Below are 26,179 nucleotides of genomic sequence, written 5' to 3'. Positions count from 1 at the left end.
CCTATCAAGGCTAACTGGAAGAGCTCAACTATTTTCCTAACATTTATGAGCTTTATATGCAACAAACTCTATTTCAGCTGCTTCTTACTAAGAGCATCCCCAAGGTGGAGACAGAGGGGTGCTTTATAGACCAGACCTGCTAATACACACTCCTTTCTGTGTTAAATTTGACAAATCTGAATTCAAAATCGCTCTGAGAGGAAAAGCTTCATTGAAACGGTAACAGCAACAATGTTGGTCATCACAGCTTGGGTCCCACAAAACCATGGCTTGACGTTACATGCGGGATAGGACCAAACCAGCTTGTGAAACTGCTCTCCTGACCATGATGTTACGGCAATTTGAGGAGAATTCAGGGGATTTAACACAAATTCTCGCCTCAAGGCAGTACACATCAGGAGGAAGAGGTACCTGCACTGATCCTCCGTGCCGATCCGCAGCCAAATGAGATGTCAAGTACGAGGTATTCGTCTGCCGGCTTGGCTGGATCTCCCAGTCCCCTCGGCGATCTGATGACGCCTGCTCACGAGTTCAGAAGCATGAGAGGAAAAGAAAGGGCAAAAGGTGAACGAGAGGAAGAACTAAAAGGGTGTTTGTTAGTGAGTTAGTTTCTTTGCAAAAAGCAAGGCATTTAAACTTTTAGCTGGGCCAAAAATTCACTTTACCAAGTGCACCTCATACTTTACTTCAGCAGTGTCTGCAGTAATCCACTGCAGGAGTGGATTTCTTCTCCTCTAGCTGCTAAGCAAAGAGAAAGCTCAGAGCTATTCAGGAGGTTATTTCTTTACATGGCTTCATTTCCATGGGTTTCAGCATAGAAATAAACACACAGACAGTATGTTCAACTACGTCTGCCAGGTGACACGCACCAGAGCACTTGGCATGGCAGCAAGACTGGATACCCAAGCTTGACCTCCCTAAAATACTTTCTTTTTAAACTCAAATTTGCAACATAAAACAAAGCCACATTTTATTTCACCAAAAGCCAGTTCCACACACTGATTCACCTGTACAGTGCAGAAGGAAACATCCACCACACCTGCTTGACTGGAGAGAGGGTTGGTGGCTTTTTGGTTTTCTGCAGAAAAGTAGATAAGAAACTTTTGCTAACAGTTTCTTCTTTATCCTCAACAGTTGCAAAATTTAGGTAATTAGATTATTATAATTTTAGTTGTTTTATTAGAAGAACCACTTTGCACTTGCATGTGAAGCTCCTCACAGGTTGCCCAGCTTTGATGACAACACCTCCAGCATTAACCCAAGACCCAGGAGGATGTCAGTGTGCCTAAACCCAACCGACCAGCTGAAGGAACACTTCCTAAGACCAGGAAGCGTAGGACAAACAGGTAGATCTGAGTTGGCCTCAGGCTAACAGCAGAGGATGTAGTCAAGCCTGAACTGACCGATGGGACTTATTTAATAGGTGTTTCCCTGGATGCCGTATAAAAATTTTAAGCAAATGTTTCAAAGCTGAAGCATAAATTTGAAAGGAGAGAGGGCAGAGCAGTGGAGTACCCCCAGAGCACACGCACTTGGCAGGAGGGGTGCTGAACAGAGACACCATGGACCTGGCCAGGAAACAAGAGGCTCAAGTGAATAAACACCAGGTTGTCAGCAGTGAAGCTGAAGGAGCTAACCAAAGATTGGTGCCCAGGACCTGCCTTTCTCCAGCATTGCTTTGTGTTACTCCCTGCAGACACAGACGATGAGCCCAAACCCTGGTCTGATCAAGAGAGAAGCCACAGGGCTCAGTGCCACTGTAAATAAAAGAAAAAAAGAAGAAAAAGACCACAAGCCGCTCCACACAGGAGAAAGACTCCAGAAACCTTTGAATAAACTTCAACATTAACTAGTAAATTGTCACTCAAGCAGAACAGGAGCACATGCAAAGGGAAGCAGGATAAAAAAGAAGTCTCCTGGCATTTTATAAAACATTTTTTATCATTCCCTTTTCATGTGACCTCTGACTCCCTCCCGGAATGACCCACGGTGCCACTCCTCCTTCCAAGCAGTCACCAAATCCAGTTCATAGGTACTATTTCCCTAGAGGTGGTCTTGTCCAGGCTTGTCCTATTAAATCTCCTTATTACATGTTCCTCTTGTCAGCCTGAGGTGCTGCTTATGCTTTTTGTACTTGGTGACATTCAAAGGAGCAGCGCTTCCCTTGGAATATTTTTTTAATGACCGCAAGTCACAAGATTATGAACAATCAGAGAATTTAAATGCAGGTTTTAAAAGCTAGCAGAAGACAGATCTTGAGTGCTGCTTCTTCCATAGCACTACGGCATGGGGTCACTTGGCTAGCCCAGGCGATGAAGTAGCACCATGCTATGAGAACGTTGTGAGAAGCAAGCTTCTGCCTAGGAGCCTGGAAGGAGTTTCTAGGAAAGACTCTAGTGGCCACTAGAGCCATTTTTTTCTCTTTTAGCTCTACATCCATGTAGGTGATAAACTGGTTTTGGAGTAAATTTGCTCCTAAAATGCAACCCAAGCAGTGACACTGAGGGAGAGATGCCAATGAAATTTAAGAGCATCAAGTTCCTATTAACACTCAGCACCTTCCTACCAGCTACCAAACTGCAAGACAAGACTGGCACCTAAAAACAGAGGAGGCAGGGCTCACCCATCTTTGATAGTAAGTATCTTCACTTCTAGAGGAAAAGGGTACAAAAAGGAGATCACTTTCTCACCACTGTCTTTACTGGGAACCAAATATTATAAAAAAGAATCTGCAGTTATTATACCTGGGAACAAAAATAAGGTGATTACATCTGGAGATCAAGGCAGTCACTTGACCCAAACCCCCGCCTCCTATTCATTGCTCTAGATGTTTATTTTTTCTACTTTTTCCTTTAGAGAAATTGTTTGCTCAATACTTAAAAGGAATGACCCTTGGAAAAGAAACTGTTTTTTCCCTGCATAGTGAGATATTCAACAATGCAGCATCCAATGTAATGTTTAGGTGAAAAAAATGACAGAAGCTGCTGTGCAATACAGCATCGAGACTCTGATGGGCTCAGAAGACTGATGACTGAAGGCTGCCTGCATATCTTGGGACTAGGATAGATTTCTTTGGGCTACGTGCTATAATTTGGGAACTAACATGCTAGAAAATGAAGCCAGGCGTTGTTGTCCATTAAAGGAAACAAGATGCCTCATACATACACAGCGTGAAGGTCTGTTGTCAAAGCGAACAACTAGAGACTGCCACCCAAAAAGGGGGGGTTAATTCATTAATCAGGCAATATATTAATGCAGATTATTTTACTAGTACTCACAAACCAATCCACACTAATCAGCATGCATAAATACAGTACTGCACACGTGCTTCAAACCATCCAGCTTCCTATGAGCAACACTTCTAATGAGGGGTATTGATCCTGATCGTAGCTAACAGCTTGAGATGTATTCCTATGTTAGCAACTCTACCATTCCAAGCCCAGCCACAGGGAACAAGGAAAGCTGAGCCCAGACAGGTTGTTACATCTCACACTTAATTCTGCACGAGCTAAGTGGGAGCAGAGCTGGCAAACAAGAGCTAGAACGGCACACAATGGTTAGAGGAGCAGAGCGAGCCCAGAACCACTCACTGGGAAGTAAAAGCACCAACAGCTCTAGCTAGGAGCCAGCAGTTGGAGATCTACTGAACTTCTCATCAGTTCTGTTAATACAGAAAATCCAAACTCTCAACACCAACAAAATATTACAACTAGAACAGAAAAAATGGGGAAATTCAAATTCAAAAACCAGCAGTTCACCTGGACCATGGCACCCAGCCTCCCCAAGGGACCCTACCCTGACAGTCCTTCATGCTCTGCAACGCCCAGGCCATGAACTGGACACCCTGAGAAGGATATGTTGTGCATAAATGGGACAGACACGTCCTTATCGCAGCTGCGCGGTCCATGGGAAGAGGGCACCTGGGAGCAAGCTGCCATCACCACAAATGTTGGTCTTCTCCACAGTCCATGTGCTATGAGTAAAAGCACCCAAAAGAACGTTGTTGGCCAAGTAGGTCAGGTAGTCTGACCAGGCTGCTAGTTGATTTAAACAGCTTGCCACAAACTACAGAAGAATGACCCATTCCAAATTGTACTCCACTTGGTTCAAGATCCCGAGGAATTCCAGTGGCTGATAGAGTATTTCAGCAACCTGTTGCTTTGACAAAATTCTGCTCTAAATTACAAGCAAATCAATCATAATCTCAAAATTAAGCAGGAATTGTGCTTGCTGTGACCAAGGCAAGAATCAGCCCCAGCCACCTCTAATGGCATATAGCTTCTGCTTCTCCAGTCCAAGAGTAATCCAGAGAGGTGCCAAACAACGTGACACTGCCAAAGCAGTTGTGAGCAACGCACCTGATTGCGAAGGGCTTGCTGCGATGGTCGATCCCTATGGATGTGGCTGTCTCTTGTTACTGCGGACGTCCCAGAATCTACATGAACAGATCCCACTGGAGTAGGCTGGAAAACAAGATGTTCATTAGGATGAAGCCCATCCTGAAGATGCTTCTCTCTCTTTCAATGCATGCATGCACAAACCAGGCTGGCTTCCACTGGGTAGAAGAAAGCAGGAAAATACCAAAAAGCTGCCCAAAGGTACTGACAATAACCAAGGAAAACTACAGCCAGGGCTATAAAATCCCCATGACTTGATGAACATGTGATTGATGCTGGACACCAGCATCAAACGCCTTGTATAAAAATTAATTACAAAGATATAGTTAGGTATCTGTATCAGTGTCAGATCAGACCTAATGGGTCTCACGTAGGATTATTACGACTGAAAATATACAGACTTGTTTTCCTCATCATCTTACCACTTTTAAAAACAACACTTCAATAGAAACAGGATGTGTTAAAATTAAAGCTTCATCTGCTGTATTCTCACCAAAGTCATAATCCTTGCTCACAACATCAAAATCTCCATAGCAACCACTGCAGTTGTCAGCAATAGCACGCTCATCTTACAAGGGGCTTTTTATCAATTGCCTTTGTAATTAAACAAAAATGAGGAGAAAGAAAATCATGATTCACCAAGGGAATGATTTCTCATGAAGATTAACTGTTTTGGGCACAGTAAACATGGGAAATGCTAAATATAGTTGGGACAGTAAATCACCAGCAATGGTACCAAGTTCAGCGCTGAAGGCATTTGATCTGGCACCAGTGACAATTAATTGCCATTAATTAATTGCCAGCATGTGGTGACTGACCATTAGCAAGAAGGCTATCAGCAGGATGACACAAAACGCAAGTGACAGGCAGCCAGGGGAAGAGCTTTAGACTTTTCTATAACATTTCCCAATGACTTTTGACAACAGAAGCAACGCACCAAGATCATGGTTATGGTCCACCTGGTGTCACGGAACTGCTAAATGGAGCTTGGTTTCTTCCACATCTCCTTACCATGTGCTAGAAAGAGCTGGTTCAGCCTCCAGAGTAGGGTAAGCTCCAAGATCTTTTGAACTCAGAACTGGTTTGCTGTTACTATTCACTGAGCATCCATCAGAGCCCTATCTAGGTCTCCCGTATGTCTCAATGAGAACTCAACCATTATAGAGGTCTTCCACCATTCAGTGCTGAGATAGCAAGTACGCTCTCCTGCTTTAAGAGGGACGTCTTCAGACACTGGTCTTAAATCCTGTGCTAGACTAGAGGAAATTAAGTCTAGTCAAGTTCATTGCCACAAGTGGGAAAATCAGGTTTGAATGCCCCACCAGGGCAAGCCCAAAGAGGTGAGAAGGGGCCTTCTGCTCCCTAGGGAAACTTCAAGGCACTGCAAGAACCCCCTGAACACAACGTCAGGACATCTCACTATGTTGAGTTCCTGTTAGCTAGAGACCAGAAGTGAAAGATTTGATCCTAAACTCACTGGCATCAATTGGGATTATCAGGAACAAAGAGCCAGGTGATGGGGAAGCAGCACCTGGAAGGCAAGGCACTGCATTTTACAGGGACAACTTACAATTGGCCTGCCGACCCAGTCATAGGCGTAGTCAAAGGTGTAGCCTTTCTTTTCAAACAGCTCTGTGAAGATGGTTCGTAAATAATCGTAGTCTGGTCTCTCAAAGAAGTCTAATCGCCGAACATAACGGAGGTATGTGGCCATCTCCTCTGTTGGAAAAGGGGAAAAAAGCAGCAGCGTCAGTTCTGCTCACACATGAGCTAGGTCACTTACAAACCACTCAGAGCTGACACACACACTGGAAATATGCTTTTCATACTCACCAGAGCAACTCATTCAATGGTTTAGAGATTTTTTTAGAAAGTCAAGCTTATGATCATATTTTTTTTTTCCCCCCATCCTATTTTATTTCAGTGATGTGGCCCTTAAGGACATGGTTTAATGGTGGACTTGGCAGTGTTAGGTTAACATTTGGCCTTGATGATCTTAAGAGTCTTTTCCAACCTAAATGATTCTGTAATTCTGTGACTGAATTAACTCCAACGAGGCTTTCCTATGGCACAAGGCTCAAAGTTGGTGCTTAAAGTTGGGCTGAGGACCAGAACACCAGTGATGTGAGTTGTCCGGGCTTCACTAAGTTCAGCTGAGCCATGCAGATTGACAGAAGTCAAGGCTATCCAACAAGTCTTCAACCTCACTGACATATTCAATAGTCTTTTATTGATAGATGAATCTCACTCAGCTTTCCAGAGCCCTCCTGCCCTGCCCAAAATCTAATACTAATCTGCTTTTATTCTCAATGAGTTGTTATAAACCAAGGTCTGTGTTTTAGCATTGAGCATCCTGCTGTGAGAGAACTGTCTGGGCTGCTGGTGCTACCTCTGGCTTTTCCTATAGAAGTAGTGGGCTTTAGTAATAGTCCATAATGCAAAACAATTCAAACACTTCTCAAGCAAAGATAGAAGTCCCACCCCTGCTCCAGAGAGTTGCTGCTCCACCTCAAATCTGAATTCCACAGCTAGTTTTAGTCTATACATTTGTACAAATACAATCACTAAAACACACTATAATAAATGCCAGCTCACCGAACAAGCCCCTCACTTCAAGAAAGATGTTGAGGTGCTGGAGTGTGTCCAGAGAAGGGCTATGGAGCTGGGGAAGGGTCTGGAGCACAAGTTCATGGCTGAGGGAACTGGGGTTGTTTAGCCTGGAGAAAAGGAGGCTGAGGGGAGACCTTCTCGCTCTTTCCCACTCCCTGAAAGGAGGGTGTAGAGAGGTGGGGGTCAGTCTCTTCTGCCAAGCAACAAGCAATAAGCAATAGACCAAGAGGAAATGGCCTCAGGTTGGGCCAGGGGAAGTTTAGATTGGATCTGAGGAAAAACTTCTTCACTGAAAAGGTTGTCAAGCATTGGAACAGGCTGCCCAGGGAGGTGGTGGAGTCCCCACCCCTGGAGGGATTGAAAAGATGGGTAGATGTGGCACTTAGGGACATGGTTTATTGGTGGACTTGGCAGCAGTGGGTTTACAGTTGGACTCAATGATCTTAAAGGTCTTTTCCAACCAAAGCAATACTATGATTCTGTGAACCTCCTAAAAGGATGCTCATGTGTATGTTTGTTCACACAGACATTTAAAACAGCCACAGTGATTTCATCTGGGGAAGGAAAGTGGGAGATGTTCGTGGGCACTGCGTGGAACCCCTGAGCTTCAGCAACAATCAGGCTCTGGCTGCCCAGAGCACTGTGTTGCCCAATGTCATCAGTCGTAGCCTCGAATATTCAAAACAAGACTTCAAAGGCAAAGCTCCAACATTAATTTACCTAGTGCACACTGAACAGTGTTTGGTATTCAGCTAATTAATTTCTTTCCTGCACCTGGGCTGTACTTTGCATGCACAGAGAGCTGAGCCCCGGTAGCTCATATCCTGTCCCTCAGTTCATGCCTAAGCCAAGGTAGGACATTTGAGCAGAGCTCAGTATGAGATGCGAGTCTGTGCACTGCAGTGTGAATAATACACCAGCCTGGATTTTGCCTTTAGCTTGCAAAAATAAAAACAGCATTGCTTATCGATACTTGATTGTGTCTTTGGCTTGCAGCTTGCATGCCACATTGAGGTAAGAGAGGAAAAAAAAAGAGAAGAAAAGTAATCCCCTCTTCCTGCTCAGGTGAGCAAGGAACAGAAATAAGTTCTCTCATCTTGCTTCAGCCCAGACCTGCAGGTATGACTGAACTCTGAGGAAAGAGTATCAGGGAAAAAGATGAGAACAGCCAACCTGAAGCTGTTCTGCTTGGAACTGTGTGGATTTTGGATGCAAATACATCTGGGGAATTAGCATGACTTGGGTGAACAATGATGCCCTTCCAGGCTTGCTGCTCCTCATGCTGGGAAAGACCCATGTGACGCAACGTCTCCTAAAGGAATGGGAGCTGATCGTGGGGACCTAGGTGCTCTCCCTGGTGTCAGGATTCCCACTTCCTAGACAAAAGCCACTTTGTGAAGGCCACAAGGTACCTAGGGAGGGCTTTAGTTTCATACTCTGATCTCCTAGCTCCACGGTGGACTTTTGTCTAACTGGAGAATAGGTGTCAGGCTTAGCTAGAAGCACATCTTTAATAACACTCTCCTTAAAACTGTTGTGAGAAGGTGGAATTCAATGACAGACACATCATCCCATCTTCTAAGCTGCCCACCGACAATTTTAACACCTGTAAAACCTTCCATTTGGAAAAGAATTAACTCAGTAGATCCAACACGGTCACTTGGGAGAGGGAAAATAATGAGGCCCTCTTTTGGAAAGAAGCCAAGAAGCAAAGCAGGAAGATGAGGCACTTGAGCATTGTCCAGCCTCCTTGATGAGAAGAGTTATGCTCATTTTAAGCCACAGCCACAAGCTCTCAGACTCCGCTAATTTACAGCGGCAGCTCCAGTCGTCCGCCAGCTTGAGGAACAACATAATGGATACACATCATCCAAATACTTTCTGCCAGAGGAGCTCAGAACCATCATATTAAACAAGCTATGTCCACATCCAACTGCACTCAAATGATCCCATCAGGGCTTTACCTGGAAAGTTCTCACAGAGAACTTCAACCGGAGTGTTTCTCTTTGTGTCCCCAATCTTCTGATACCTCTCTTTTAAGGTGTCAGCCTGTAGCGCACAAAGACAAAACAGTTGTGGAGAAAGAGTTCAACCATGTGATAAACGACATGCTGTATGGGAAGAAAAACAAGGTATTTAATACCAATTCTGGATGATATCAGAAGATGTAACTGAACTGCATCCTAAACTACGCTAGTAGGAATACTGTCTTACCCTGTTGTAATTCTTACTACACATTTTACTTGCTATTAGCAAAGAATATCCAGGGACACATTCAAAACATCTTCAGTACTTGAAAGAAAGGACACTTGTTAGTGTATTACAGGGCTGACTAATTTTGTACCAGCCCAGTCCTGAGGATTGGATAGGGAAGCTTTCGTGGGACATGAAAACAAAGCTGCATATACTATGATTGCACATTGGTATCCTCTCCTAGGCTTAGAGCCATCAGCAACCAAGATGTCTTCATAAACAACTGTAAAAGTAGACAAATTGCAACAGCAGTTTGGGTTTTACTGTGTATAATAGAATGCCACCACATGGATAACTAGTTTACATCAGACACACTTCTCCCAAATCCCATGCTGCCTCTCCTTTCACCCCCAAACTGTCTATCACTTAGACAGTACTGATTAAACAGATGCTCATCAAGAAAATGAAACAATTTTCAGTTAGGTTTTCCACCTAAATCCCCCCTGAAGCAGAGAACTCTTCTCCAGTTGGCACCCTAAGAGCAGGTTTTCTTGCCTCCATTTCAAAAGATGCCAATTAGATCTGGCAGCAGCATAATTAGCATCGTAAAATGTTCTCTCAAGACTTTAGCACTGACAGCATAGACCAGAAGTGTAAGCTGAGGAAACCTAAAAGAGTGAATATGCCATATTCTAGATCAAGCTAAAGAGTCTATATTTGTTCTGGAGCTAAAAAAATGCAGGACTTCAAGAGCAGTCAACTAATTCTTATCAAGTTCAGCACTGAACCGAGGAAATTTTGTAGAATCTTGTCTAAACCTGGTATTATTTTAGAATAATTTACAGGATTAATTTAAAGCAGATGAGTTCAACTAAGCCAGAAACAAAACGCATAGTGGAATAACACACACTTACAGAGGTGTGAACTTGAAGCTGGAGAGATTCTGATTTCTTTCAGAATCACTTTCATGCTTGAAAAGCCCTTTCTTTGCTTTTATGAGTCGTTGTCAACATTTCTGGCATATGTCTGATAAGGTTAAGCTGCGACTAAAGCCGGATAGATGGTGACAAAGCAGCTTAACAAGATCTATCACACAAGACACTGTCACTGACCATAGCAGCACTTTGCTGAGCAGCTTGCGAGCCCAAAAGCTTATCTCCTTTTTCCAACAGTACTAACAGGTCTAACAGGAGTTATTGTCTTCATTAATAAACCTTCTCCTAACCAGATCAAATTCGATCCCTTCACTCCCTGCAATTCCAAAGTTGAACATGGCAGCTTAATCATCAGGGAAGTCATGGAGAAGTCATGATACAGCTACCAACAGCTTCAGAGCCAGCAAATGACTTACTACTATTTAATTTGGCTGATGGATGTTAGCTGCAGTTGCTGTAACTCAATTGCTTGCAGGCCTCCACATTGTACATGACATTTCATAAACTCCCAAGCATTGAGTGTCCAGTGCCTCTGGAGGGAAGCCAAGCTCAATATTTCTGCCAGAAAACCAGTTTTTCAAGCTGAAGTCCATCTGCACATCTAAAACCACCAAACTGCTCCCATTATAAACAAGTTTTGGAGATACAGCTGGGGAATTGTGTGCTGTAACTGGAATTTCATAAACAACCACTGTGTCCCAGTTGCACTCCAGCTCGGGGCAGATTCAGGTTACCGCAAAGTGGCTCCACCAGCTCAACAGTTTTCTCATTGCTGTCCCTGTCCCTGCTGCTCATCTGCCTCTGCTGAATCTTCTCTCCAGACTTGTACCAATTCAGCTAAGCTAACCATAACTTGAAGTGACAGATAACATATTTCCATCTTGAAATCTTTCCTGTAGGTAAAGCTAATGCCTTGTCATTAGACTTCAAGGACAGAAAGGAGAGGACAGCGTTTCTGGCTGGATTTTGCAAATGTTTCCCCAATCAGATTCTTGTTTGTGCAGAGAACAGACAAAGTTTCAAAGGGCAAAACTTAAAGCTCAAACCTACCTTCAATCCTTGCCAGGGCAGGCTGCCTCGGAGGAAATACATAAACATATGGCCGAGGGCTTCCAAGTCATCTCGACGACTTTGCTCTAGAACAGAAAAGATGACAAATTATTGCTGCAGCTGCAGAAATGAATCTGAGATCTGACCAGTAGCTACACCTATTTCTGAGATAAAAGTTATCACAGGGAAGTTCACTTGCTGTAGCTCAGACCTTGTGCAAAAATACCTAGAACCTGTTACAAAAAAACATAAAATACATAAAGAAAAGATCAGCTAGAAGGCATGAGATAATGCAGGAGCTGCAAGACATACTGCCCAGCCTCAGGCAGAATGGATAAGAGGTGAAAGTATTAATCGCAGAGGAATAAAACAGTTCCCCAGTTCTTCTCTGGACTGCCAGCACTGATGACGCAACTGTGATGGGGTGGTGGATGATGGGATTTCCTCTGAACCACACAGGAATAAGCAGGGAACACTTGCAACCAGCTGCAGGGAACTACCATGTTGCACAGTGCCAACCCTTTCCCCAGCGCTTCTGCAGCTCAGCACATCAGAGCAGATCAAAAATAGCTCCTTCTAGCGCTGCTTTTCCTTGTGAAATACTTGCTGCTGTTGCCATGCAGATGTTACAACTGAGGAGGTGAAAAAGGGGCCTCAAGCCAAAGGAAAATGCATCCTTAAAATAATCTATCAAAATGTATCAAAAAATCCCAAGGGAGAATACAAGACAGAACAACAAATCTGGAGCACAACAGCACAGGACTGCTGCTGTGCTGCGCTGCATCCTTGGGTTCACTGAGCTTGCAGACCAATTTGATGCAACCTCCTCTCCTCCAAATCTCCATTGGCAGGCAGATAACGTGCTCCGAAGCCGCAATCCAGAGCAGATCTAGTCATGCAACCCACACGCCACAAGAAAGTACGTGTGAGCCCTCCCTGATGCTGCATCATCTGCAAGAGGAGAGAAAGGGAGTGCTTTGCCCAGCATGAATCTCCTTCAAAAGCGTCAGCAAAGTTAACCCTCAAAAGATGGTGGGGATGAGAATGCTTAGCAGAAGGAAATGGAGATGACAGTTCCTGCAGGTTACCCTGTAGCCATAAAAAGGGGAAAAAAAAGAAGATGTCTTGGGTAATTCAGTGCAACGATGCAGATGAACTTCTTAGGAAGAAGACTGAGTGCACTCATCTTTCAAAAAAATTGCAATCAGACTCCTTCACTGTGCTCAGTCCTGAAGTGTGAAGGGACTGACTCCACCTGGGCTGGCCTCACCAACAAACCATCAGCCCCACAAAACCGTTCTGGGCAGAGACAAGTCCCTGCAGAGCTGGTAGCCAATGTTTCACCCACCCAAAACCACCTCTTCCCCCACAACCTGCAGGGAAAAGGGTCCCAAAGAAGGCACATGTTCTACTTCAAAAACAAGTGGATCTTGTTTCCACATCCACCCACAGAGCACATCGCTGGCACCACCAGTTTCTGAGCCTGCTCCCACTGCGGCTTCTCATTCCTCCATCCCTTCCTGACTTTCACCAGATTTTCCCAAATTAGAAGTTCAGCTCATCCCTCCTTACTACGCAAAGAAAGAGCTCTCCAAGAGATGCGAAAGCCTGCGACACCTTGATCTCATAGCTGGGAGGCTACTCAAAGAATATTCCATTATGTTACTGCTCTGATGAGTTTAGGTGAATATAAACATTTAATAAGGTTTTTTTTGCCTTTCAGCCATAGAAATGTAATTTTCTGGTATGAAAGAATGCAGTGGAGAGAGGAGATGAAAGCCACGTTTAAAATTAGTTAAATCATTAATTTTCTCCAACCAATTATTAGGTCAGGGAACATCCAACTCTTAACACCTGGAACTAGAAGGTACCAGTACAGAGCTGAGCTATAAAAATCTATTTGGTCATCATTTCATGCGGCAATTACTACCCATCTACTCGCCTTTTATCAGTGCGGGGCTGCTACCAGCTGTTTAGTTCCTAATAAAACCTATAATTACAAGGCTTCCAACATTTCAGCTGTCTCAAATCCTCAAAAGGGGGGAAAAAAAAAGCTTCACAACTGTAAACAGCATCATGGCATTGAGAGGTTTTACAGGTAGCTCAGAGGGCACAAGAGAGCTGTAAGCCATGCTACCATTGGACGTCTACAGGACTGGGCACGGCAAAAGCTCCCACCAACCACACAGACCTTTGCCAAGATGAGTGTTGATGGACATGTATCTCGCTGTTCCAGTTAAGCTCTTGTGTTCCCTGTAAGGTATGTGTTTTTTGGTTTCCGGGTCAATGTACTCCTTCGCCAATCCAAAGTCTATGATGTGAATGACGTGTTCTTTCTTATTGCCTTGCCGGCCAATAAGGAAGTTTTCTGGCTTGACATCTCGGTAGATGAGGTTCTTTGAATGCACGTACTCCATTCGAGATATCTGCAAAACAACAAGGCAAAAGTTATTTTTGAGCAGACCAGCTGCCACACTCTCCTGGCTAACGAGGCAGCAAGGTTTCATTAGCCCAACACCAAACCTCTCCTCAGTGCTATCTCAGATTTCAGCTACTCTACAAGAAACACAACAACAAATGGAGCAAACCAAGGCAGAAGTTATGATCAGAGCTGGGTCACATCCTCTGATGCAGAGTTGGAAGAGGAATTTTTCATCCCCTCCTTTCTCCGGCTACCGTACTGTGCTCCCTGACTTTATTCCTACAGAAATTGCAAAAGCTGTTTCAGAAACATGATCACCGGGACACAGCTCTTGGAAGGATGCCATGGGGAATTGCAGCAGCCTTTTTGTATTGATTTTAAACTTACTAAACTGGTTACCAAGAGCTCTTCCCTTGCCCACAGCCTTCCCTTGTTGTTCTGTGTCTTACCACCTTCCTCCCTCAACCCATATGTTGTCTTAGACATGCCAGATTCTTCATGGAGGGGGATTTTTGGGCAAGCAAAAGCCTTACGATCCTCAATGCTGACTAAGAGTAATAATCTCATCAGTTGTCAACTAGGAAAAGCTGGCATGTTTTTCAGCTTTTGACTAACTTTGTTCATAGAATCCCAGATTGGTTTGGGTTGGAAGGGACCTTAAAGCTCATCCAGTTCCAACCCCCTGCCATCAGCAGGGACTCCTCCCCCTAGCCCAGGCTGCTAAAAGCCTCATCCAGCCTGGCCTGGAACACTTCCAGGGAGGAGTGGCCACAGCTTCTCTGGGCAACCTGGGCCAGTGTCTGACCACCCTCACAGCAAAGAATTTCTTCCTCATCTCCCATCTAAACCTACTCTTGTCCAGTTTAAAGCCATCACCCCTTGTTCTATCACTACCTTTTTCTCTCGTTTCTCTTGTTCTGGCAGTATGACTGAGAAGGGAAGGTAAAAGAACAGGAAGCCCACTTCCAAGGTGATGGAGGGCCATTTCCCCTCTAACGACGCATCCTATTCAGATGCTCATCATTAATATTGCTTTTGAAACTAAATCTATTGCAAGTGAAGTGCAAATAGGTCTCTGAACAGTTCTCCTTTGGGTTCCTAACTTGTTAGATTATTCCAATTGGAAATAATTCACAATTTAATTTAATGTATTACCTTTAAATGTTTTTTAATAGGTTTTAAATGAAAACACTTGAATTCCCACTTATGGCTGTCTTGGTTGATGATGCCCTGCACACATGGCAGCATTTTTAAGCAAGATGCCTCTTTGGAAAGGCCATTTGAATCTTCCCATCTGCATGCAGGCTTGTGACACTACAAAACCATCACCGAGCTCTTGCAAACTCCAAATTTTGCACTAACGAGCGTCAGTCCACAGAGGTCACTGTCACACCCTTGTGGTGGACGGCAGAGTGTGATGCTATCAGATTTGGGGTGACAGCCACCAGATGGTCACCCCCAAGGGAGCACCATGTGAAGAGTCACTGTTTCCTGAGTGGTTCTGCACTGGGTTCATACTGGCAAGACAGCTCTGCACCTCCCGCATGGGGCAGGCTGGAGCTCTGGATCACCGACCCAGCTTTTCCCCCAACTGAGCGGCTGCCCAAGCAGTAGTAACCTCACGTTGGTCCTTCAAACCACCTCACCTGCCTCAACCACGAGGGCCATTGGGTTGATAGACCCCAACTGCTCTTTGGTTTCTCGCTCTGAATTCAGACACATCCTCAGCTGGCAAACCCAGATCCCTCTTTTTCTTTACAGATCTTGGATCCATACCTAACTGAAAGCTCCATGTGCATGTGATCACTCCATCCTGCTCCCAGAGGTTTATCAGATTTTTAAGGAAAATCTGCAGCATTTCCACCACTTGGAAAGAAGTAACAGGCAGGAGGGGGTAGCCCTCCTTATACAATAAAAAATGCTGCACAGGGAGGGCAGGAGACAGGAAAAAATTGACTGCAGGTGAATCAGTCTTAAAAAATAGGACTTGCTCAAAGGCTCTTCAAAGAAGGTAAGAGCGTGTGTTGCTGTTCGCCTCCCCTCTAAGTAGTGATTTATTTCAATGTGCTGAGAAAATGGGTTTCACTGCTAAGAGCCATTATTTCTAATCAATTATAGGATGATGCAGAACAGAACAGATGCTCTGCACTTCAGCCATTCTTCACGCTTTGATTCACCTGCAGGACACAGCAGCCGGTTGGAAGACAAAAAGGTACATCGGAAGGCAATTCAAATTAAGATGCAACCCTTTAAAACTGGAACAAAGCATGTCCTCACCTCTCCATACATAACGAGCTTTCAAACAGAGCCTGACAGGCTCATTTGATTTGTCTCTTCTACCAGAGAAGCTCAGTTGCTGAAATGGCCAACAGCCATTACATGACCTGAAAAAAAAATGTGGATTTTTTTGTTCCTTAAAACCTCACAGCGAGTCACATTGGCCAGGACAACAACCTGGACAGTTGAGATGTCAGTTGAACCGATACACTCCAGCAGCACTTGGAGATACTTATTTATCTGGGTTTTTTTTGCTTCCATCACACACACACAGATGCTGTTGGGTCTTTCATGTTCCTTCTTCTTTACTTCCACCTGCCTGGATGCTTTGTGATGTGCTGCCGGAGAGCTGCACACAGCAAATGATGGCTGAAAGATGCTGTCCAAGCCAGAAAGATGTTTCCTGAAGCAGCCTCCATGCTTTATTCACCCTGACAAGACACTCACCCTGCTTGTGGCTGCTAGTGACAAGGAGGCAGTGACTACCTGTGCTGTATCACCCTTCCAGGTTTGCTGCTGAAGAAGCAATGAGCAGTGCCAGTGCAGTGTAACCTCGACCTGACTCAGACCCATCACAGAGCTGAAGGGGAGGAGGAGTGGAGTTCCCACTCCAGACATGTGCGGGATGTAGAGATGTGGTGCCCACTCCTTTTGTGTTTGAACTACAGGTTCTAATGTCCATTAATTCTTCTTCAGACAGAGAAACCACTGCAAGGAGCTGGGACTAGCTGTTGGAGCTGCTTTTACACTGGAAAAACAGTGACTGAGAAGCAATGTTAACATCTGCTCTGTTATTTTAACAGTAATAAGAACAGACTGTGTCATTTTATCATAGGGCACAGGAACATTAAGGGGGGAGGGAGCAGGATTTGCAGGACCACCAAGCTGAATCCATCTTCAGAGACATAAATCTCCATTCAGATGTCAGAGAAGCCCCTGGGAGAGGAGAGCATGCCCTGACACACAGCAGGACCCCTATGCTGCGGCTGAAATATGAGAGGATATTTGTGACATTTAACCAGATGCCAAAGGAACTCATGCTTTTATTTTCCTTTCTCCCATCAAGGAGAATAAATAATAAACCCTCTTTCCCCAAAAACATAACTCTTGAGGATCTGATCTCACTGGCAATCCTATCTCTAAGCCCTCCTGATAAACCTGAGCCCTTCTTCCACACATCACCCGCTAGAACACAGATCAGATCAGCAGAGATCAACAATTCCTCCTGCTTAAAGGCTGTTTTGGTGTCTCTTATGCAAGATGCTTTTGATAGTCACAAGTGAAAAACGTTGTGATGACTCGGCCCGTATTGCAGCCAGAAGTGTTTGCACAGGGTGTGGCACAATGAGTCTGGTCTCCAACAGCAAACACTTAAAGTGAAGGTGAAAATGACATTTACTCCTGACAAAACAAAGTTGTCAATGAGCATCGCACATGTTGGACCAGGCCAAAAGTAAAAAATTGAGGCCAGAATACAAGACATTCTCTGGTCTTATATTGATGACTTCTGATTTATTGATGCATTGATGACTTCTGACTTCAGGGCTTTAGGGACTTCATGTTAGTGAACATGTTTTTAATTGCCACGCTTTGCTTTGTTCAGGAATGCTGGCCATTCAATCTGGGGCCTCCAACATCAGAAGGACATGGACCTACTGGAGCGAGTCCAGAGGAGGCCACAAGGATGATCCGACTGGAGCACCTCTCCTATGAGGACAGGCTGAGAGAGTTGGGGCTGTTCAGCCTGGAGAAGAGAAGGCTCTGGGGAGACCTTCTAGTAGCCTTCCAGTACCTGAAGGGGCTCCAGGAAGGCTGGGGAGGGACTTTGGAGAAGAGCAGGGTGAGAGTGACAGGACAAGGGGTGATGGCTTTAAACTGGTAGAGGGAAGATTGAGATGAGATGTGAGGAAGAAATTCTTTGGTGTGAGGGTGGTGAGACACTGGCCCAGGTTGCCCAGAGAAGCTGTGGCCTCTCCTCCCTGGAAGTGTTCCAGGCCAGGTTGGATGAGGCTTTGAGCAACCTGGTCTAGTGGCAGGTGTCCCTGCTGATGGCAGGGGGGTTGGAACTGGATGAGCTTTAAGGTCCCTTCCAACCCAAACCAGTCTGTGATTCTATGATCTGTTCAGCTTCACATGGAGGATGGAGGAAGCAGTTCCCACACCACCTACAAAGTCCTGCCTAGTTTTAGCATGCAACACACGTGTAGATGTGTCAGAGATGTGCTGCAGCAGTAGTCAGGCTTAAGGAGGGAGAGGGAGGAGAAGGCAGCTAAATGGGACCTTGAAAGCAGCAGCTGGCTGCTGTTGGGCTGAGCCTGCGGCAGGCAAGGGCAAGGAACCAGCAGAGAAGCGGGTGGATGTTCCTAAAGACATGGGGACCACTACATGGAAGTGAGGGGAGAAAGATCTAGGGGCCAAAGCAGGGGATGCTTGACATCCTGCTAGCTCAGGGCACCACAGCTGCCAGCGTTACTGCTCCAACAAGTGCAAAGACATCCATGGCAGATGTTTCCTTCCTCTGTCTCTGGAGAGGATGAAGCTCAAGGCAGGAGAGCCAACACAAAAGTGACTCCCAGACAACTATAACTACTTTACCTTTGGGTGGTCTTCCTAGGCTTAAAAAAATATATAATTTGATGACATTTTTGGTAAGAACCGAACCAGATCAGAAGTTTTCTGCAATGTGCTGAGTTGTCCCTCAATACCTACATCAGGGCAAGGTGCTCCTCTCTGCTATCTGGATGATGCTAAGCCATTCACGTTTTTGGAAGTCTCCCTGGATATTAGGCTTTGTGTCAAGCATGAGAGGAGAAAAACACTGCTTGTGCGACACACTGGATTCTGGCATTGAAATTTTATGTCTCCTCACGCCTGTGGTTAGAATTACAGCAGCTTAAGCAGGCTTGGCTGGTCAAAAGTAAGAACAAAACATAATTTATGGAGGTGAACCCACTGAATTTGACAGTTCAACTTGCCTTTTCCGAAGTATCTCTGACACTGGAGTGTGACACAGCGACTGCAATGATTTAGTGTGGGAACTAAGATAAATCTAAGACAATTTTCCCCAAAGCCTTGTGGCTGGAGCAAAAGGTTTTCATTCCAGTTAAGCAGTAAGTGCCAGCCCCTTCAAGAAACATGTCTCTGAGGGCCAGGTGAGCCCTTTTCCCAGGAAACCTCGCAGGGAAGGAGATGGGGCACACCTGAAAATGGTAAATCTATCTCCTTAATACACTCCAATCTGGTAACTCACGTAATAGAATCATAGAATCATAGTGGCTGGAAAAGACCTTTAAGAGCCTTAAGATCATTGAGTCCAACCATGAACCCAGCTTTGCCAATTCTACCTCTAAACCATGTCCCTAAGCACCTTGTCTAACCATCTTTTAAATACCACAGGTAAGGTGACTCCACCACATCCCTGGGCAGCCTATAGGACTATTTCTCCTGAGAAAATCAGAAAGGTTCTAAAACATCTCCCCATGGAAAAAGGAGCAGTACTGCCCGCTCCTTTTGGAGAACATCAACTCCTCCATTTGCGAATACATTTGGTGTTCCCCTGCGTCACCCTAAGCATCTGTTTTTCAAACTGGTACCAGTGTCTAGATGAGTTGTCAGGTTGGTTATGGTCACAAGATCAGCAGAAGATGCCAGTGAAGACCCTCCAAGTACAGAGCTAATTTGCAACCCTAGGGCTTTGTAAAAGGGAGATGGACACAATCTTGATTTCCCCAGCAGTCTCACAGGAATAAATTTGCATCTTTACATTTTACATCTTTAAAACCAAAAGGTCATATAAGTTATATCCAAGGCTTTGCCACCTGATGCCACTTGATTTAATCAAAACAACACTATAAATTGGTTTTCCATTGATGAAGAAACACTCAAACCCAACAAAACTAGACCACTCAGCCATAGGAGGTCAACATCAGGAACCCAGTACCACACAGGCGCTGTTCAGACCTCTGGATCTGTGACCTCAATCTTCCTGCTGTGGCAAGCTTCAGTTTATTTAGAAAGGATTGTGTTCCTCACTCTCTTACCCACTTTTCTTTCCTTCAACACTTCTAGCCACAGGTCTGTTAACATGAATATACAGTCCCACCTCTGCTGTGCCACTTGGCGATCTGTAGACCACAGGCTGAAAACCAGAAAGCCAAAGTAAAGTGAAAATTGATTGGCTCTACTGACTTGTGGAAGTTCACTCACCACATTTAATACATTCAGTTTTCACATTGTCCTCTTTTAACACAAACACAAATCCAAGCTACCACTTCCAGCTTGGTTTCCTTTCCTTTTCAGACAAATTAGGGGTTTGGTGATGCTGCCCATAGACCTATTATTTTCCAGCTGTTAGTCATTTAAACCCATTGGCCAATTTTGAACACATTTGACCAAGGCAGAGACCTTGAATGCTGGTGCTTTGGCTAAGGAGAGCTCAGCTCCTATCACTCTGAGAGGTTTCAGTCTATGAGCAGCCTGGTAGCACCAAACCAGTAAAACTGGTAGGAGTGTGGGAGGTGTGGTGCTCCTTGTGTCCTGGGGAGCAGGTAAGAAATGAGATGTTCTGGGGGATGTCCAAACAGAGGGAGGGAGCTGGGGTAGATACTGGGGCAGGGGTGTGTAGGGGACACAGGACGCACGTCCTTCGGAATCCAGCTTCACTGGTTCTGCTACGCAAGCAAGTTTGCTCATAAGCATAATTTGACCTTCCCTTCATAAGCAAGAGTTTTTCTCAAACCTGAGAAGCTTTCTTTTATAAGAAAGATGGAGAGAGACTTTTTACCAAGGGACAGGACAAGGGGCAATGCTTTTAAACTGAAAGAGGTTAGGTTTAGGTAGGACACAAGGAAGACATTCTTCATGATGAGGGAGGTGAGGCACTGGACCAGGTTGCTCAGAGAAGCTGTGGATGCCCCATGACTGGAAGTGTTCAAGATCAGGTTGGACCAGGCTTTGAACAACCTAATCTAGTGAAAATGTTCCTGCCCATGGCAGCGGGGTTTGACTAGATCTTTGAAGGTCCCTTCCAACCTAAACTATTCTGTGATTCTACAATGGAAAGAGATTCTCTCTCCAACCAACAGACACCCCTGAACCTCACACTGTACCAACCCTGTCCTTCAGCTAATCCAGGACTGACTTAAACACAAGTCGGCATCGTGGAGGCTGCCAGGCAGAGTTCTGCCCACTGTTACTCACCAGCTGGATGGCTATCATTAATACCGTCTTCAAAGTGAACGTCCTATCACAGAGGTCAAATAAATCTTCCAAGCTAGGACCAAGCAGCTCTAGTACCATGGCGTTGTACTTTCCACACGGTCCGAAGTAATACACCTGGGGCAGCCCTTCAGCTGCAAGAACATGAAAAGAATTGAAATCAGTCAATGGGACATCAGTAATACCTTTCTGCCGGTATTCTGCCGGTAAAAATAAATGCTGGGCAAAGCATTTATTTTTATGTCTCGAGTGTCCTGTCTGTTTGATTTTGCCCAGCAAGCAAATAAGTTTCAGCACGCACTGGGAATGAACCGAAGGCCAAATCTGTGCAGGCTTTGCTCAGCTACACCCTTGAATAGACAAAAGGATTTCTAAACAATAACACGACCACATGAAAGCATCTACCTTTGGTAGCTGAAATGCTTGGATTTATGGAACAAGAGACAGAGTTCCCTATGTTGCACTAAGCACCGGGCAGAGTAAAACCCCAAATGTGGGCTGGCATTCATCTGAGCAGTTAGGAAGATGACAGTCCTTGCAGAAAATGAGACATGTCCAAAAAAGGGCTGCTTTTTCAACCAAGATAAGAAAAAGCTGTCATTTTTTAGCACAACCTTACACAAAGTTTACTCTTGTTATACTCATGAGAAGGGGGAAAAAAAAGTTTTCCTTTAAAAACAGAGCAAAGATTTAAACTTTGACCTATCACCATGTAAATATAAGCAATCACAGTCATTAAGCATATGTGCAAACCATTTTGCTGTAAGCTGCACACAAAACTCTCAACACTCAACTGGTAGAAGCCAGAGCCTGCCCTTCCCACCCAACAGCTCCGCAACAGATTTCTCAGCAAGAATTCATACGCAGTATTTACACGCAGCTGACAGTGGCTTTTTGGGTGCATTAGCTTTCTGAAAGGCAGCAGAAGAAAAGGGAAAAAACCAGCCTCTGTGTCTGAACACTCACTGAGCTGTGGAGCACACCTTGAATGACCTCTTAGTCAAAAATTAAAATCAGACCAGCCTATACAGGAAGGAATTCAGTGTAGGGCTAACTGCAAATATTTCTAATCAGTATCTAGTACATGCATTTGGCGTCTCGGCATCAGTATCAAGCTGCATAACACTTAAAAAAATAAAAAAATAATAAAAAAAATCCAGTCTACATCTCATAAGCAGTTCCAAAACACAATGGAAGTGGTTTTGTTTTTATACATGGGGTTTTGCCCTGTGTCAAAAGATGTCCTTCTATTCAGTGTCCTTCTATTTCACTGAAAATTATTTTAAAAAAATAAATTACAAATTGTAAACTATATAGCATGGGACCTGAAACCATAGTGATTATAAATTTTATGGTCTGTTTTAGGTAAATACATCCACACACCTATATTTACACAAGAGATCAATATTAAAAATAGCAAAAAACATAACTAATTATCAGACACTAGAACTAAATTGCTTGTGTAACTGCATGGTTTTGCGTCTTCTCAGGGAGTCTAGCCTAGCAGAGGTCAAGGCAGTAGAACAGGGAAACACTAAGGCTGGAGTTTGTCAGCAACATAATAACTTTGCACCCTACTATAGATTTAGGAAAGCCTCGTTAATCTGTCCATCGGCACTCATTAACTTGCCAACAATACAATGAACGTGGCACTGAGATTACCAAAGCTTAACCAGTACAGAATTTACGCTCTCATGTATTACTCAAAAAGAACAAAATGCAGTTGCCAAAGATTATCGTAGGATGGTTTTAATCTCGTTACTCACATGCTTGGGGAATCATATTAGGTATCAAGTCATCGGAACGCATTAATGAGATATTACAGAGTATTGCAGGAATTCCCAGTCTAACCGGAGTTAAACGTCCCATGTAAAACATTTACCCAACCTGGTCTTGGGAGACTACTGCTCCTAATAGGAAGTGTCAACAGCAATTAACTCCCCCAAGAAAACAGGATGGTTTGATGCAGAAGGAATTCAGAAAGCCAAATGATGGGATGTGATCCAGACAGCTCCAAAACTTTTTCAAATATCCCCAACCCAACATGAATGATAATTTAAGGCCACCAGCTTATTGCTGAAGGCTTGAATAATTGCAATAACTCTTGAAGTAACTCATAGTGAGTGAATGTTGAGTTTTCAGTAAAATCTGATGAGGACTTACCTAATTATCTCTAATACCAAGATCATCATCTCTACTTTTTAAAGAATCATAGAGAATAATAGAAGAGAATAACAGAATATTCTATGGAAAGTTTAAAACTTATAAATTCAAGATATATATCCAGTGAGTACTTCTACCACAACTTCTACATCAGGTTAAGAGTCTTGAAAAGCGCAAATCAGGAAGGAAACTACTCAGATTAGGAGTGTGTTAATTAAGGTATACAGGAGAATAAAATTGCAGAAAGGCTCTTAAGGAAGGCAAAGAATCCCATTCCCAGAGCATGGGGAAAAAAGTCAATTTACAGCCTTTCTTGGTAAAGAGGGAGCATTGCAATTAAAATTAAATTCCTACTGGATGTAAGAAAGGAGGATAAATTACAGCAAGACTCAAAAGAAGGGCATTTCATGTAGGGAAGGAAGCAACACAATAATTTAGCACTCTCTGGGGTTCCATGCCCTTGACTTAGCTTTACCCACTCAAAGCCTTATGAGTCAAGAGTAGCCCATGAACTTGGAGTAACATTCTCAGCTTTAAGCCTCAGGAAGGTTCTGCTCTAAGTGGAAGCTCCTGCAAGGTGAAGCTGCAGCACAGAACATTAAAAAAAGCAACTTAAGTGCCAGTCTACAGAAGACATTATTAGTTTCAGGCATATTTTTAGGGTTCGATTTTCTTCTGAGGGTTTTTCAGCAGCAATGCTGCCAGCTCTGCAGTCAAGAACTTACCTACTGGCTTTGCTAGAATAAAAATGCTGTAAAATAGATCTAATTTTCAGACCTAGGTTGCATCACTCACACATCCTGGAACCACAGGAGCATCACTGACAAACCCTGCTGAGCCTCTCAGCCCAAGCCAGGGCTCCTCAGATCTACACTATTTACTGAAATAAAGTTACGAGGGACACGGGACACTCGGCTCGCTCAAACAGAAGTCAACATTTAGCATCGTTTCAGGAAGGGGCAAAGCTTGAAAGATAAATTGTAAGCTTGATGTAAATATTAAAACATGCCTGTTGCCTGCAGGATCCAAGCAGGCAGATGAGGCTAGATGATTTCACAGCTGTCTTCTGCAAACTGGAGATACAGGCATCTCTGGATCCATTCCTCTTATGAACAGTAAAAAGGGGCAGCCTAAGAAAATCTGCATAAAATTTTATTTAATCACAGCCCATCTGCATAATTCATGATGTAGCTTGGCTCTATTTCAGCAACAAGCAAGGTGTCCTGGTGCCACCGAGTCCACTGTCATGGTAAACCGCAGGAACTCCACAAATAACACCAGCAGATCTGGAAACACTTAAGAAGGAGGTTGCCAACAAAAGAGATTGATTGAGGAAAAAGTATCTTTTGTCTTGGCAGTCAAATTTGAGGTTTTTAATGGCGAGCAATTGTGTTGGCAGAGGACTGGAAAGGTCATGGTGCTGTGAAGCAGTCTGTGCTAGATGAGCTGTTCTGGATTCAAAGAGCACAGGATGAAAAGCCACAGGCAGAGCAGAGGTCTCATCTTGAGGATTCAAAGGTACCACTCAATACTTGAAATACAAACCATCATCAGTTTAATGCAATTAACATACGAAATCAAGTCTAAACAAGGAATTGCTCCATGGCATTAAGCAAGAAGAACATATCAATAAATAGCGACTGTGAGAAAGCTGAACATCTGTAGCTAACAAACCATCATCAGTTTAATGCAATTAACTTACAAAATCACATCAAAACAAGGAATTGCTCCATGGTATTAAACAAGAACAACACATTAAGGGAAGAAAATCCAGGCACGACATGTGCACGTTCTCCTTTGGAGAAAAAGCAGCCTATTCTAGCAGAGGCTGCTGCAAGCAGAAATCACCTGAATTTGCTTAACAGCTTTGGTCTTGCTGCTGAGCGATTTGGCTTGACTACATGTAAAAGGCTTTGCTCCACCCTTACTCTCGTGGAAAGTTTATCACCCCAATAAACAGAGACTGATCACTGCACTGGAATCCACAGGCAAATTCTGCTATTTCAGCAGTGTGATGTCTTGGAAAAACTTCAAGCTGAGCACAGCAAAAACCTAGCGTAGCATTTTGGAGATTAAAGCATCGTGGCTGGAATGAGAGCAAACGCAGACATCAAAGCTGAAAACTCAGACTTTGCTTCCACCGCCCTCCTGTGCAGCCTCACGACTCTGGCCTCGGGTTTCCTGAGATGCTAAAACTCTCACTGCTCCTGTGGACTGCCACCAAAAGGGACCATCCCATCCTTGCTCCATCCTCATGCATCCCATCGCCTCCCTGTGCTCATGTGGCTGAGCAGTAGGTTGAATCAACCCAAAAAACCCTTGGTGTTTGCTTGAGCTTGAACGCAAAAATGGGAACAGTAGTAACAAACAGCAGGACCACTGCTCTTGGAGAGAGCTTCACTTGAGCTGGATTAACACCAGGGAACTTCACTTTTCAGCAAATTTCCATTGCAAGATCAAGAATCCTGGCTGATTCAAGTAGTGCTGTCTTGCTGTCACATGCTCTACAGCATGACTAACGGCCCTAATAACTCGTCAGACATCCGGCACACTCCTGCAAGCCACATCCAGGCATCAGATGTACAAGTCATACAGACAGTCCAAAGCCAATTCCAGGACCGGTTATGAAACAACAACTGGCAGGAAGATGCCAATCAAAGGTCATGACCAAGGGAAATCTGATTTTGCAGCATCTGCCCCACGTGGAAGACATGGAAAGTGGAAACCATCTGCTGTGGCAGAGAATACGTACTGATGTTCTGTAGATGAGCATCATGACAGGCTATGAATAAACCTTGTGCAACAGCGAGCAGCCTAAAATACACCCAAGAGATGAAGTAGCAAGTGTAGGAAGCTACACATGGCACCTACACCAGTGAACGTGCAAAAGCCAAGTCCCCTGTGGTGGTTTGGGT

The 26,179-nt window shown here is 44.3% G+C and overlaps 1 protein-coding gene across 3 annotated transcripts in view; it reads right to left on the bottom strand.

Moving 5' to 3' along the window:
- Positions 1-21,239, bottom strand: part of LOC104524003 (casein kinase I) — a 29,731-nt gene extending 8,492 nt beyond the window's left edge. For 2 of the 3 annotated variants that reach the window (XM_010166746.1, XM_029084684.1), the window contains exons 1-6: positions 21,084-21,234; positions 13,377-13,611; positions 11,186-11,271; positions 8,972-9,056; positions 5,968-6,116; positions 4,359-4,463 (exon numbers count right to left, since the gene is read on the bottom strand). In XM_010166746.1, the coding sequence (XP_010165048.1) occupies positions 4,359-4,463; positions 5,968-6,116; positions 8,972-9,056; positions 11,186-11,271; positions 13,377-13,611; positions 21,084-21,182 (759 nt within the window). In that variant the 5' untranslated portion in view covers positions 21,183-21,234. Of the gene's footprint in view, positions 1-411; positions 520-4,358; positions 4,464-5,967; positions 6,117-8,971; positions 9,057-11,185; positions 11,272-13,376; positions 13,612-21,083 lie in introns of all 3 variants that reach the window. The other variant, XM_029084685.1, reaches the window with a different exon arrangement.
- Between the last annotated feature and the right edge of the window lie 4,940 nt (positions 21,240-26,179).

Source organism: Antrostomus carolinensis, unplaced genomic scaffold (assembly GCF_000700745.2).
Source record: "Antrostomus carolinensis isolate BGI_N321 unplaced genomic scaffold, ASM70074v2 scaffold12734, whole genome shotgun sequence".
NCBI lineage: Eukaryota > Metazoa > Chordata > Aves > Caprimulgiformes > Caprimulgidae > Antrostomus > Antrostomus carolinensis.
Note: the sequence above shows the minus strand (reverse complement) of the source record. Positions and strands in the feature narration are given on the sequence as shown.